Genomic DNA, 14,793 nt, shown 5'->3' with positions numbered 1-14,793 from the left:
ACATTAGCTATAGTTTGTTATTAATATTGCTCTCCTGTTAACAGTCCCATGATTGAGATAGTCATTAGGTCCTAAAAGATGCTATGGACAAGCAATGAGATGCTCGATCACCACCTATCTCTACGTAAGCAAGTTCTCTGGTTTACGGAAAACAGTTTTATATAACCTTCATATAAGAGGCAAGTGATTTAGCATGAAAAGCAGAACTTCAGTACAAAATCAGCTGTTTCAAGAGTGTTTTTCTGCATGCTTGGAGAGCATTTAGAATATGGGTTCTCTGAGAGCAGCTGAAGACGTGGATTATGGTAAGAAGAAAAAGTACTCACTGCGCGATCTTGTTTTCGTTTCTTCTTCTGGGCTTTGCTTTGCTGCAATGGGGTACAGAACTGGCATTAATCTTTGAATTTCAGGAATTCCATCCCCTATTCTCCCTACTCAGCTTCCCAGACTCTACTTCACCTCTGTACATTTGAGACAGCTCCAACTTGTATGAGGGTTGTCTGAGCTCACATAGACTGTGAACTTCCTAAAAATCAGAAGACTTCACTGTCTGATGATAAAGCAATTCCATCTCCAAAACCTTCAGAGAACTCTAAGCTTTCACAAAAGAAAATACTCCAACATTTTAAGATTCTGAAAATATTACGAGCAAGTTAAATAATGGACAATTCCATAAAGGTGTTTCAGCATTCAAAATTTGTAATGTGCAAGAACCACATGTGAAAAAAGTTTCCCAAAGAATAAAGAACCCTATGGGAAAGCATTCTGAGGTAACATGGGCCCCTCACCCTAGGACATTGTTTAATCATCCCATTAACTCAGTAACAGAGTAAGTTTTATACCTTGTGCTGTTCAGATTCCTCTTTTTTTGCATATCCTCTGGTGAATTCATCCAGAAGGGATTGGAAGAGATTCAAAACCAGCTTGACTTCTTTCTCTTCCCTTTCTTTTGCCAGATTTGTAACTAGAAGCTGGTAATTTTCCACCAGATCTTTGTAGCCAACATGGATTTGCCCATTCTGGGGAGTGGGGAGAATTATTATTCGGAAGACAGTCTTTTGAATATGGTTGATAGTTTCAGAGTTTTATAATATGTGTTTAAGTTCAGAGATGAGAAAGCATGCTCATGATTAAAGTAAGAGATAACAGCCCATGACAGAAGCAAGTTAGCACACTTCCCCCTACTATGCTGCAGAAGGATACCTGRCTGAGACAAAGCTGAGTTGGAAGAGTATTGGAAACACTGTTGGCAACTGTCTTAGGTGATTAAATACAGCAACAGAAAGAGGCTGAGGACAGTAACACCCAGCCATTTCTAAAAAATTTAGAGCTGAGCAAATGAGAAAAGGGAAATAAAGCAATCTGTTTGCTTAAGATTGCAGCAAACTGTAACATGTACATTACCGTACAGAAATATATATATATTTTTTTTCAGCTTTAACATTCAACTTTGACTTCTGCGCTAAGAATTGCATTTGTTAAAGAGCTGTAGGTCAAGAATTTAAATGGCATGCTTGATTCGTTTATTACCTATCAGCTTTTCACTTTATTGAGATTTACTACTTACAGGAGCAGAGTACATGGTCTTGATATTTCCTCTAAACTTCTCCGTGGCTTCAAAAAACAGACATTCAACACCAGACTTCTGGGAGCGCAAGTCATTGATCTAAAAGGCAAATACATCTCCATCAAATTTCATTAAAACAAGTACATCCGGCTGGTGTTAAGTTTCAGTCACTGGGCTTAGTTGTCTATGACCATACCAATTATTTAAAACAACACTTCCTAATGCACTGTGATGATACAAAAATAGGAGTTAGACTCTGAAGAACTGCCTCTACTTCATTAAAAGTCATACTGCCCCTTTGAAGACACTTCTTTGCAAACAGTAAATGAAAGACTAACATGAATGTCACCTGAATATAATGTAATATAACGCATGCAAATACTTGGAAGGAAGAAAGAGAAAGGGTTTTAATACAGACCTAATTTGGTCAAGTTATCAAATCAATTCCCCTTTGCTTTAAAACATAATAGAAACACCTAGGAAAGTCATCTTTGAAATTCCACACAAACAGTGAACACTGACCTGAATTTCACCACAGCTGAGGGCACTTTACCTTGTTTAGAAGGAACTCGTCAAGATGTTTCAGTTCATTGGCATTTGCAATCTCACGGACCATGGGAGCTCGCCAATTCTGAGATACACTTGAGATCTTGCTGATCTTAATAGTACGGTTCTTCTTTGTTTTACTACTCTCTTTTACATGGTGGTCTCCTGCCTGGAGGCGACTTGGCTGTCCAGAAGAAGCTGGAAAAGGAATTAATTTGTATTCTAAAGCACGATGATGGAATTCTGCAGCATTTGTTTCCTCAGTAGCCATATAAAACATTACAGAAACAATGATAGTAGGAAGTTGGGGAAGGACTTTTAAAACATTCTAACCACTTGCACATTCTCCAAAGTCACAGAAACTCACCTTCTGAAACTTTTTGGGGTCCTCCTGTTTCTGCAAACAGGACACAAGATACAAAGGAGAGGCCTTCTCCCTCATCAATCACATCAGGACTCTCCTTCGGAATTTTCTTGTCTGTTTTTTTCCCCAAAAGTCTACGCAGAGGGCTTTTAAAAGTAGACCTGCACATAAAAGCAGATGCAAGTTTGACACACTTGTAATGGAAGCTGGCTATACTACAAGAAAAGGCTCGTTTAACAGTACAGTAAATGTCCAAGACAGGAAAACAGACAAATGAACACCAGAAAAGACAGTCTGAAAGCGCACCTGGACATTATGATATTCACTGCGTAATATCAGATTTCAACATACACAGAGACAGCACATCAGATATCTAAGACATCCCTTCTGGTTCTGGAAGTCCCTGAGCAGCAGAATGCCAGAAGCTGGGGGAGCAGGCCAGGGAAACAGCATTAGATACTTGCTGTGTTCTTAAGCTCTTCCCCGGTGTCCTATTTTTACTCTGGGTGACAGTATACTAGATGGACCTTCAATCTGAGCCTGTATGGTGGTTCTTAAGTTAAAAAGAACCAGTTTAAAGCCATGAGTTACATAAGAAGCAGAGTTTTTTTCCCCTCAGAGGTTCAGATATCATGCTTACACCAACACGAAGATCAAATCAACCAGCAACACAGTCGCTCACACAGCTGATGTCAACATATGTCTCTTTCCACAATCATGCTCTCAAGATGCCCAATGCAAGTACCAGGTGTAAACCTCCTTGTTTCATTTTCTTAAAGGCAGTCCACAGCCACACACGCAATACATACTTGGCATCTATCTGCTGACTTGGTGGCTGCGTGGAAACAGCCGAATCCCCAGTAGGTAAGAGTTCACTGGACTTCTTTTGCACAGGATGTTTCTTGTTGTCCTTTTCTTCTTCTATTGTATCTGGTGATTGCTACAGTAGAGAAGAAAAATGAGTCAAAAAACTACAAACAGAATGAAACAGATTCTTTAAATGGTCTTACAAAAATCAGAATGGTGAAAAAGTTTGCCTGGTCAAGACAAAACACTTCTTTACTTACTAGGTATTACCTTACTAAACTAAAATCCAAGTATATTTAATGCTTTGATCAAGAATCCATTTGTGAAAAAAAGAATCCATTTGTGAAAAAAAATTAAGTTCTCAAATTGCTGCACAGCATTTGGTAAAGAAATCCTGTTACTTGGATATTGAGCCAAAAATCAACCTGAAAGGAATATAGGCATCCAGAATGCACTACAGACAGTTATTTGGGAATCTTTAAACTTTACAAATAAGGATAATTAAGTACAAATAGGTACATCTTTCCATAGCCTCAGTACCTGATTAACAGCAACAGACTGAGCCAGGGTAGAGAGATCATTTAATGAAGATGAACTCCCCTTCTTTCTGCAAAATTACAAGATTAGTTTCAGGATGTATTTTTCACAGAAGTCTATAGCCTGTTAATACTTACTAATTTTTAAATAACCCATGTATCAATGTTATGTCTAAGAAAAAATCCTGATAAACTCTTGGAAGTTACTTCTAAATGCAAAATGTACTGGAGAAAAAAAATGGGTATATCAGATTTCCTGCCTTAACAGATGCTTGCAAACCAGAAGTCACTAAAACTTTGTTTGCAATGAGCAAGAAACACAAGACAATGAACTCTAGACTATTTTTGAACTGAAGTCCTGACTCTCCATTTCAGTTCAGTAAGGCAGGCTTCATATCTATTGTTAGCTTTGGAAAACATTCCACCCATACAGATTCAATCGTAGGATTGGGGACTTAAAGCCAATAAAAAGCAGCAGTTGTTCATAGTTCATTTTCTCCAATTACATGGCCAGACACGCAGGCTAGCAAGAGTTCTCCATCTATTTTTAAATATTACAGAAAACTCTTCTTTGAAAAAGTCAAAATAATTAGGAAGCTGCTCTTACTCTAGCTGATCCTGAGGAGACCGATTCACATGTCTTCTTTCATCCAAAGACTGACTTAGCATGTCATTGTGATCAGCATCAGACTGTCTCTTTCCTTTCCACTTCTCTCTCTTATATTTTAGTTTCTCTGGGTCATCCACATATCTCTGAATTGGAGAAGAAGTGGGACTATCCAAATCTTTGGTTGCCTTCTGAAGACGTTTGTTTTTATCTGCACAACGTTCAGCTGGAATTCGAAAGCTCCCAGTAGCAGGTAGGATATTTTTAAGATCCAATGCAAGATCTTTTGGCCTTTCAGGGCAGTTAAAGCTTTGGCTGCCTTTTATCTGGTTCTTTTGGTTCTCTTGTGTTTTCACTCCCTCAATAGCCTTATCATCTGCTCTTTCCCCTTCTGATTCAGGTGGTTGCTCAGGAATGGCACTACTTTCTTTTATTTCACTTGATACTGGTGTGCCTGAAAGAGTGTTTTCTTCGCCTGAACTTTTCTTTTCCTTGCAACTCTCTTGAATGACAGTATCTTGTGCTGTGGATTTTTTTGGCTCTTCAACAGTTTCTGGGATCTTTTTAGAAGAGGTTTGTTCTTCATGGCACAGTAAAGATGGTCCCTCGAAGGAAAACAGGACATGCTTATTCTGCAACTCATTATGTTCCAGCCCCCTCTGCCGGCGAGATTTACGTTTCTCCCGACTGTTTGTTACCTTCTCAGAGCTCTCTGTCACGTTCTTCTGGGGTAATGTAGCTTTTTCAGAAGATGAGCTCAGGTGTTCAGCTTGCTCATTTGGAGCTTCATCAATGCCCACAGCAGCTTGATCCAGCTCTGACTCGTGTTTCACTGGCAATTGATCTGTTGCTGGTTCATTGCCCTCATCCTTGCTCATATCATTCTCTCTGTCTTGAACATCCTGCATTTCTCTCTGCTTTTCTTCAGCTTTCTGCTTTTCCATAGCCATTTTCTGAAATCTATTAAAAGTTCGAAAGATGAATACAGAAGTATTTAATGCACAGTGGCAAATAAAAATACCCCATAGTTTAAACAGCCTACACAGTGATACAGACAGAGTACAAAAATACTTACAGTCCCAGCATGACTGCATGGTTATTAGGACTGGCACACATCAGTGCAGCCCAGCTGAATAACGTTCAAGTACAAAGGGCTTAATCAGTCTCCACACACTACTCGCTATTCGATACTGACTACAGAATCACGTGGTAATAACTATCTTCAGTTGTTCACTAAATCAACATATCACACAGAAATGGAATTCAGCAGGCAGAGCCAAGCAGCCAACTGGCTAAAATGCATATTTGCATACCATATTGCTTCTCTTCCTTTACCTCTTACGCTGGAGGTATCCTCTAACCATGGCTTGTACAAGACAAATTCTGTTCTTCTGCTGAAGGTAACATTTTCGCTCCCTGTATCCTCGCCATGCTGACTGAATATAAGTGGCAGCATTATTCTTCTCCAGTCTCCTCCTAACATAACAGGAACGCCACCAAGCCTAAGAAGGAAGATTTCTAAAGTTAATAAGAGGTACTCGAAGTGGTTTTTAGAAGAGATTGGCAATTTTCAGTCAAACATACCTGCAAAACAATGGCTGCTTGCCGTATTCTGAGAAAACGTCTCCTTTCCAAAACCATCCTGAGCCAGCTCTGAAGGAGAATGATTTTCCTGATAACTTCTTTGTGTAGTGTATCCTGTAGTATCTGCCGTTCAGCCTCTTTCATAAAAATCTGCTCAGTTACAGAAAGGTTCATTGACAAACAGATAAGAGATCGTCTAGAGGTATTTACACAAGCTAGAAAATGAGGATGGGAAGACTTACTACTGCGGACAGCAGTTAGTGCTCCCAAGAAGTAACAATCCTTTTGTTTTACTAAATCCAAGTGCTTGGATTTTAAAACACACTTGTATACTTACTGCCTTCAAATCATAAAATCCTTCTAAAATGAAAACATTTACCTTTTTGACAAATGCTAATAGCAACAGTTTCCCAGAAGGAACATCCTTACAGTACAGAAATCATATTCTCTACTGTACTGTAAGATGACAAGAATCATCAAAAATTATGAGATATCTACTACTGTCTGTGTCAACATTTACAGCAGTTAAAATAGCTAATTTTAGTGTGAATTGCAGAAGAAAAGAGTAACACCTGTAAATGAACTGCACTAAGTTTGGCAGTGTACATTAGTGTTTCTTATAATTGCCTTGATTATAGAAAGTTTTACAGACCTTGGTCTTCCCTATTTGATAGTAGTTTTTGTTCAGTTTTAGTTTATTCAAATAAGCAAAAATGTCTTCCCTAGATGCTTTGGCATTTTTGGGCAGTAGCACCTGAAACTGGTCTATGAATTCCTGTGAAAAGCAGAGACAGCAAGAGATCAGAGTTAGAAGATAATTCACAATTCCAGAGTTTTAACTAGATTTCTAAAATTAAGCTTGGCCATCTGAGCTGCAGGAGTTTGAAAGTACTTGTTTCTCCCTCCAAATCAAGCTACTTTTTCCCATTCTGTAGAATACAGGCTTCATTCAGTCTCCAGTTAAATTTAATGCTTTACAGATAACCTCTATGTGATCTACAAAGCTATGTGCACAAAGTATTTTACAGAAACAAATTCACATATAGAGACACTAATGTATAGCACTGACTGCTTATATTTGTGACAGTGCTCAGAATGGTTTCCTCCATGCAACAGGTAGAACAGCTTACTGGTAGATGACTCACACAACAGTTTAGAATAAAAATTGTCACCGTGCAGGCTCTGTCAAAACCACAACGAATTTTTACAGTTCACTCAGAATGGTCACAACTGCCATATGAACAGAGACATGAAAGACCCTGTTATACCATTCAGAGGCAATGCATGTTTTTCAACAGCTGCAGATATTCCTGAAAGCATAATCCATTTCCAGTTCCTTACATACCTGGAATGTATATTTGGCACTGTAGCCAGATCTTCTGATTCTCACAGTTTCTAGCATGCCCGTATATCTTAACTGTTGAAGCACCAAGCTTTCATCAAAAAGCATCTCTTTCTGAAAAAGATCAGAAGTCAACATCTAGCAATTGCCTGAACTGTCCTGCTTTTGTCCAGTAGACATTCCACTTTCATATACTGGTTACCTTCCACCTTCACACAGAATGACAGTGAACAAGATATATTATAGGGCCTGTAAGACTTAGGGCGTCAGCAGTCAGATCATCTCTCAAGGCAGTCTTACCTTCTCAGCATTGGAGCGGATGCAACGGATGAAGAATGGCTCAGCTTTCCCCAGTGTCTCCAATAATTTATTAAGTGAAGTCTGAAAGGAAATATTCAAAAGCATTTTTTCTTCAGATAGCAACATTTTGAGTTGCATTTGGCAGCAGTACAGCTCCTTCCTCAGAACAGAAGTTTTTCCAGGTCTGATACAAATCCTATTTCATCCAATATGGAGGTTCTTCTGTACCACACAGCATATCCCTGTATTTGCTTTATGTTTTCTCAAGCTAATGAAAAGTGGGATCTGCATACAGGGATGGGGCTGGTTGTAGAGAGAACTAACACATGTCATAGCATAAGGAGAATTTCTAACTGCAGTCTAACATGATTACAGTAACAAACCCTACTTCAACAAATCCCAAGAGTGAAAACCAATTTGTTTTTCAAGCAAGATCACCCTAGATGCCACATATTTGCCCCTTTTTTCCAAAAAGGCACTACAAAAGAACAGTGCACAATCTCCCCTCCCCCTCCAAGTATTTCAAAAAATAGCCTACATCGCTGATCAACAAAGCAATTTTCTTAGAAGTACTATATGTATGTTCAATAAAAACTAGATACTAAATGAAACATTATTGCAGTACTTCTAATTGTCATAACCCCACTACAGCAAATATCCTGAAATAGTGAACTTCTATGCAAGTCCCAGGAAGGTCTGTTCTCATATGGGTGCTTAGATTGCACCCACAAGATGTGTACCACCATATCAGTCACCCACCTGGAACTGCGCACTTATGCTAGGGGGTTTCTTCTTTTTGTGCAAATGCAAGAGGGATTTTGTAGTTCGATCATGCAGAGTCATGCTTACTATGAGCTTCAGAGACTTGGAATCCAGCAAGTTCTAGGAGAAAGTTTTCATAATCAACATAAAGTACAAGTCACTTAAGTGAAAAGGAAATATTTCCATCTACATGAGAATTAATAAGAATGAAACCAACTACTTAGCTCCACATTCAGTGACACATTATGCTTCATGACTTTTTATATTTCACACCAAAACCTCTCCTCAAGAGTGAAAACTTTTCACTGCCCCATCCCAAGAGTGCAAGGGGAACTACATAGTCACTATGTTTGTCTTTCATGACTTGACTAGAAATAGCTTTATATATTTATGGCATCTTTAGCTAGTCTAATTAAACAGATGTCCCAATTCAGAATAGTTTTTTTTCTGTTCAGCTCCTCTTATAAGGATGAATGTTTACCTATCCTTTGGATTGTCAAAAGGGAAGTTCCCCATACTATGAAGCAGTATTTTCTGAAGTGAGTTCTGTCAACCAAAATGAATGTTCACAGTGCAGAAACACAACAAACGAGAGAAGTCTAAGTTATTTGAATAACTTTACCTTGGGAGTGATCTGCTTTTGTTTGATACCTCTACTTTTCCTGTTAAAATATTAAAGATCATTTAAGAAAAAGAACACATGATTTTTGGTTATTCCAGCAAGCCACACATTGGTGCAATTTATGAGGCAAGATGAAGGATAGAAGAAAATGAGCACAACATCACTGGGGTGTATTCATGCACAGACTGTCTTGTAAGTGATCAATGCGAGAAATGCAAACTGCTTCGCAACAAATATATATATATAATTTTTTTTTAAATAAACACTGTAGGCACTGTAAGCTTTCAAAAGTGAAACATTGTATCTGAAGCTATTAAAAACTACAGTTGTAAAGCCTGTTTTTTGTGCAAGTTATTATTCTATTTAGCCAACTGTATAGTGCCTTAGTATGAAGAGATTTCAGTGACTATCAGGTAAAAAATACTTGACTCGGAAGTTATTGTGGCTTGAGCGAGAAGCCCTGTGAAAGCACTTTACTGCTCCCAGAAGGACAACACATGCCCCAGCACTCCATTTATGAATTCTGACACGTCTGAGAGCGTTTCCAGAACTTCCTGGGGCAGTACACAAACCTCAGGCATAGCTCCGATCCACACAGACAGTGAACACAACCTGAAGTTGTCAGAAACAAGGTTGTAGTCACATCCTCCTAAATCTAAGCGTGTCAGCTCCTCGATGTAAGGCACGTTCCAACTCCATGCAACACGCTACAGACTGATTTTCTTACACATTCATAGCAACAAACTTGTACTATGTTCTTGGGTTTTATAACAAATTTACATGAAAAGCAGGCTTAACCATCAGCTAACGCAAAAGAAGCAACAAAGCATTCTCTACAGGCTTTATATCTTTTGAAGGAAATATATTGTTCATAGTTGTCTTGTTTGGGTTTTGCAGAAGACAAGTTTGGGAAAGGAACACTTTTATGGACTAGAATAATTACTTGGTTATTGTTGCTCTTTCAAAGCAATACCTAGCACCAGAACTCACATGAAGTGGGAGCGGTGTTGAAGTCGATTGAGTGACCGAAGCAGCTTACATGGGTCATCACCCTGCCATGGAAGTCCTTTTATACTCGCGATGATTTGTTCATGCATGTCTCTAAAATGATTCATAGCAAAACAAAGATGGCAAACAAAGATACACAGCCATGAGGGAGAAAAGAGGAGTTAAAAAATAAGAGATCCCATCACCGAATGTGCTCCAAACAGTAACAGGCCAATCCCAGACTACTTTTTCCTAAAAATGAATTATTCAGATGTCAAGTCAGCACTTTCTACTCTATTAGTGCCCTAAATTTTAATACCACTGTCATATACTAAGTTATCTTCTAATTCTACCTTTTCATGTAAATTCTTGAGCCATCAATTTTAAATGCAAACAGAGGAATTTAACAAAAGGTACTTAATGTACAAGGAAGCTTTTTGTTAAGCCAAGTAGCTTTTTTACACAGACACAGCTTCTTTGTAAATCTAGCACTAAATATTTGTATCTATTTCCTGAATAGATTAAATAGATTTGAATACTGCAATAAGGCTGCTTAGTGGGCTCACATCAGAAGACTAGATTAGAAAGTGGATATTGCAGGAATACTTGAAGTTTCATTAAGACGCAATTTGATTGTTTATTTCAAAAATATTTACACGTTTAGCTTTTCAAAGTAAGCCTGGGATGGTCCCTAATTAGTGGTAGATTCCATTATTTTAAGCATGCACCATGCTTGGGGAGTGTTGTGCCTTGGCACAGAACTTACCTTCTTTACTCTCCAGAGAGGCACAAACCAAAAATAACAGAAGTATGAGAGTCACTTCTGACTGTAAAATGCAATCACCATTCTGAGCTGCTCCGTGAGGCAGCAGCAACACTATTACAGACAGTTGCTTGTTTTCCCCAGTGCCACTGAACATTTTCAGAATATCAAGTTTTTGTTTTAAGATATTGCAAGGGAACAGGTGCGTTACACTGACCAATCCTTTTGCCTGAATTGCACCTTCAGTTCTTAGCTGCCACAAGTGGCGGAGACTGTCCAGAATGTAGTAATTATGAAGTAGTATGAAGTGATTACTTTATGTTTATTACACTTCAAGGCTTCACTTTCACACAGAGCATGCTCAGAAGGCCAGTCTGTCCAGGAATGTGCCTCCCTGGCCTTTAAGTCCAGGCCTATTTCTACTTACTTCTTGTTTTCATAAAAAGAAATGATGTCTTCAAAAGCATTTATATCGAAATCCTCAGAACAATCAAATGAGAAATCAAGCATTGAGCAGCTGCAAAAGGAACATGTATAGAACCTAAATACTCCATTGAAAGGCAAGTATGCCTATATAGAGCAATGTTGGAGCCAGTTCAGGATTTGCCCTGCCTCCTAATCATGTCACTTCCACATGCCTAAAAATAAGAAGGCTGCAAAAAAGTGAGTGTTCCTATGAATTCTTCATCATAGACTAGCTGCATAGGATGCTATGCTAGCTATGTTAGCAATGCTAACAGCAACTTACACAAAATATATATGGAGCATTCAGAAACCCAGTGGTAAATGGAACTCAGGCTGTGCCACCATTTGGTAGCACCGGGTCTTACATAAAGCATAGCTGAGTATTGTTTTGATAGTATTAAAAGGGCCAAACAAAACAAGACAGGGAAGAAATAAAACCTGCCATCCTTGTGGAAAGATCTAGCTGATATTTGATATATGAAAATGTGAGTCAGCAATTCAGGTCTTTTTCCCAGCCAATGTGTTGTCAGTCTTGCTACACTTGGGTATTATCCATTGTTCCATTTAAAAAGCTACAAGATAAGGGTTGGGTACGTTTTTCTCACCGGTAAACTTTTTCAACTGGTGTATTTGCTCTCTGGAGTTCTCCAAGGGGAACTCGGGGTCCATGACGCACCACTCCTATTATGAAATAATCAATAGGTTGAATTTTGACAAAGCTACCAGGATAACAGACAAAACATCCACCAATTATAACAAACAAAGTATCTATCCAAGGGCCTGGAGTTTTTCCTCTAGTATTTTAGCTATTAAACTAGACCATTTACTTTGGTTCTCAAATTACCTACTACTACAAAGTAAGCTGCAGCTGCTCAGAAAAACTTTGCAAATTAAACTTTCATCTTGAATACTCATCTGAAAACTCAGGGAGATCCGCAAAGATCAAAGATCAAAATAAACAGTAATAGGAAGAACTATGCCCGAACTAGCAGTACCCGAACTAGCAGTACCTCCCCCATCTTTTACAAATATGACTTCAAAATTGGCACAGCCTGCTGGCTACAGTGCACTACCTGGAGGTGGAAGTCTGAATGATCTCAGATAAAAAAAAATTGACAACCTTTTTGGCATGTCCATGTTAAGTCATTTTCACAACTCAGCTTTGTCTTCAGTATCAGCTAAGATCACATTTGCATGATAAGGTTTTTCAATAAACTAGTTCTGTCAACAAGTATTAATCAGTTGTACAATATTTGAAAGTGTTTCCAGAATGTTTTTTCCTACCATACCTGCGGTCTTCTGAGCTCTCTGTCGCCCAGCTTCTGCAAAGACGGCCATCGCTCGAATAGCTGCCCGCAGAACAGCCCAACGGAACACAGCTACAGGGTCCATTCCTATCAGCTCCCGAACATAAGCACTGTCACTACTTCGCAGTAAAGCAACAATATCTGGTCTCATGTAATCCATATTCTTCTCCCTGAAATCCTGCAAAATAGGAACATTGAACCACAAGCTCTCAGCAAAGCAGGTACACAGACACAACCCAGAACTGTGTTTTGAGCCGAGAGATTCATCGCTATTCAGAATAATTCACCATTCTAAGTAATTCTCACTACAGTGAGCGTTTTATCAAAGCCTGTAACAAAAAAATCTAAAATACATCCAAGGACACAGCTGATTTAGTCCATTCTCAGCAAGTTTTCTACACCCACACAAGTCAACAAGGAAAAGAAATTTCTTTCGTGACCATAAGAGCTACCACCTACTTTTATCTGGTATTTAACTTTTCCAGCAAAGTGTCGGATGATAAAAGCAGGCTCCATCACTGGGGTTCCAACAAAAAACTTGTTCTCTTCATGCTGCTGTTTGAATTTTGCAAGTAGAGTTTGGTTGGTGGCATGTGGAAAACTAGGAACACAAAAGAGGGTTAGCTATTCTTCTCCAAATACAGGTCAGTTTATTGAGCTGCAAGATGCCAGACTGAAGAACAGATATTGATCCTTAAAGAAAAAACTTTATTGTCTGAAATCTCTAAATCTAGCATTACTGACACACTTGTTTTGGATTTAGAGGCTGGCTGCTGGATTTCTGTCCAAAAATTAACAGCTCCACACATAGCAGAATATTCTGAAGTTTCAACTGTACGTCAATGTTTCCTCCTACTTCACCAATTAAGTTATGTTAGTACCACATTAACTAATTACCGCATTTAGTTGCTTACTGTTCCAGAGGCTCATATGCATGCATTTACTTTAATCCTAATTACACAGTAAAACACAAAAACAAAAATTTCCGAATTTGCTTAAGCCAAAATTTAATTTTAGCATCAATTTATACTACCACCATATTGGAATCACCAGAAACAAATGGGAGTGCAGATCATACTCATGAGATGACCATTCCCTTCCCACAACATTCCTCTTATTTTGCAAGTGCTGTATTTCTGTTCCCTTCCACCATCCACAGTCCTTCCCTCCTCCCTGCCACACAAGTATTTTTTGGAAGATATTTGGTGCTTACTTGCTTTCTTCATCCAGAAGATAGAAGAGGCCAGTGGGCTTCTTGCTGATTAAGTGAATGCAGGCCACATTATCAGTATAGTCAATATTGTGCCAACTGATCCCTTCACTCTTATATTCCTCCTGTGTAGCTCAAGAAAATTTCCTCATCAGTATAGTGCCCTGACCTTTAACGTCCTGTGGTCTAACTGCTTCAAAGGCATTCTTGAATAGCTATGGTAAGTTGAGTTTGTTAGTTCAGGCAGCAGAAACAAAAATAAGGAAAATTTATAAATAAGAACAGAACAGCAGGCATAGTGGGTCAGACCAAAGGTCCACCTAGGCAAGTCACTCTACAGTAGATGTTTAGAGTAAACTGCTTACAAACCAAAACAGTGAGAATAATCCTWCCCCTGTTGTGCCTTTCCAACAATCAGTAGTCTATGTACACTTGGTAGTCAGACCTTACATCTACATCATCACATTTAAAACCCTAAGTAGACATATTTTCAAGGGATCTAAGCCTATTTTTATCTTCCACAGTCTTTATAATATAAGAAATGACAAATATTTGATGTTAAGCTCCAAAATTTCCAAATTGCACTGTCAGAGGAAATAACATAAGTTTCAAAACAGGCAGTTAAGTCCTACAAAATATCAGTGCAGAAACTTCCCCAGGAAGCAATGCTTATTGCTTCGGTTCAGAAAGTTTGGAGCTCTCTTTGACAAAAGAATACAAAGCTCTTGTGTTGAAATGACAGTGCATCAAATAGCTTGACAGGGCAAGCTTCACATCAAGATATGGGACCAAAATACCAGTTTCTCTTAACGTTGCGAATGTCCAAGGAAAAAACTAAAGATAAGCTACAAACCTAAAAAAGATATCCCACAGAGAATTAACTGAACTAAGTTTTATGTTTAGCAAAACACTAAACCTCTCATTTTGCTCTATATGATGATGATGATAAGAAATGGATTATTTTTAAGTAGGTAAAATTAAATCCATCTAACGAATCTGCTCAGTGTGCACACCACATTACAGA

General features: G+C 38.6%; 1 protein-coding gene across 8 annotated transcripts in view; it reads right to left on the bottom strand.

Annotated features, from left to right (window-relative positions):
- Positions 1-14,793, bottom strand: part of MYO9B (myosin IXB) — a 45,217-nt gene that overhangs the window by 7,282 nt on the left and 23,142 nt on the right. For 5 of the 8 annotated variants that reach the window (XR_003253721.1, XR_003253722.1, XR_003253720.1 and 2 more), the window contains exons 11-31: positions 13,773-13,894; positions 13,019-13,160; positions 12,542-12,737; positions 11,858-11,933; positions 11,215-11,304; positions 10,028-10,138; positions 9,038-9,077; positions 8,413-8,535; positions 7,654-7,734; positions 7,357-7,467; positions 6,664-6,786; positions 6,012-6,161; positions 5,763-5,929; positions 4,428-5,387; positions 3,825-3,891; positions 3,287-3,417; positions 2,481-2,638; positions 2,121-2,311; positions 1,568-1,666; positions 843-1,019; positions 327-368 (exon numbers count right to left, since the gene is read on the bottom strand). Coding sequence is in view for 5 of the 8 variants with exons in the window: in XM_026067127.1 (XP_025922912.1) it covers positions 327-368; positions 843-1,019; positions 1,568-1,666; positions 2,121-2,311; positions 2,481-2,638; positions 3,287-3,417; positions 3,825-3,891; positions 4,428-5,387; positions 5,763-5,929; positions 6,012-6,161; positions 6,664-6,786; positions 7,357-7,467; positions 7,654-7,734; positions 8,413-8,535; positions 9,038-9,077; positions 10,028-10,138; positions 11,215-11,304; positions 11,858-11,933; positions 12,542-12,737; positions 13,019-13,160; positions 13,773-13,894 (3,357 nt within the window). In the remaining 3 variants the exon portion in view is untranslated. The remainder of the gene's footprint in view (positions 1-326; positions 369-842; positions 1,020-1,567; positions 1,667-2,120; positions 2,312-2,480; positions 2,639-3,286; positions 3,418-3,824; positions 3,892-4,427; positions 5,388-5,762; positions 5,930-6,011; positions 6,162-6,663; positions 6,787-7,356; positions 7,468-7,653; positions 7,735-8,412; positions 8,536-9,037; positions 9,078-10,027; positions 10,139-11,214; positions 11,305-11,857; positions 11,934-12,541; positions 12,738-13,018; positions 13,161-13,772; positions 13,895-14,793) is intronic. The other 3 variants (XM_026067128.1, XM_026067131.1, XM_026067129.1) reach the window with 2 other exon arrangements.

This window comes from Apteryx rowi, unplaced genomic scaffold (assembly GCF_003343035.1).
Source record: "Apteryx rowi isolate R43461 unplaced genomic scaffold, aptRow1 scaffold_254, whole genome shotgun sequence".
NCBI lineage: Eukaryota > Metazoa > Chordata > Aves > Apterygiformes > Apterygidae > Apteryx > Apteryx rowi.
Note: the sequence above shows the minus strand (reverse complement) of the source record. Positions and strands in the feature narration are given on the sequence as shown.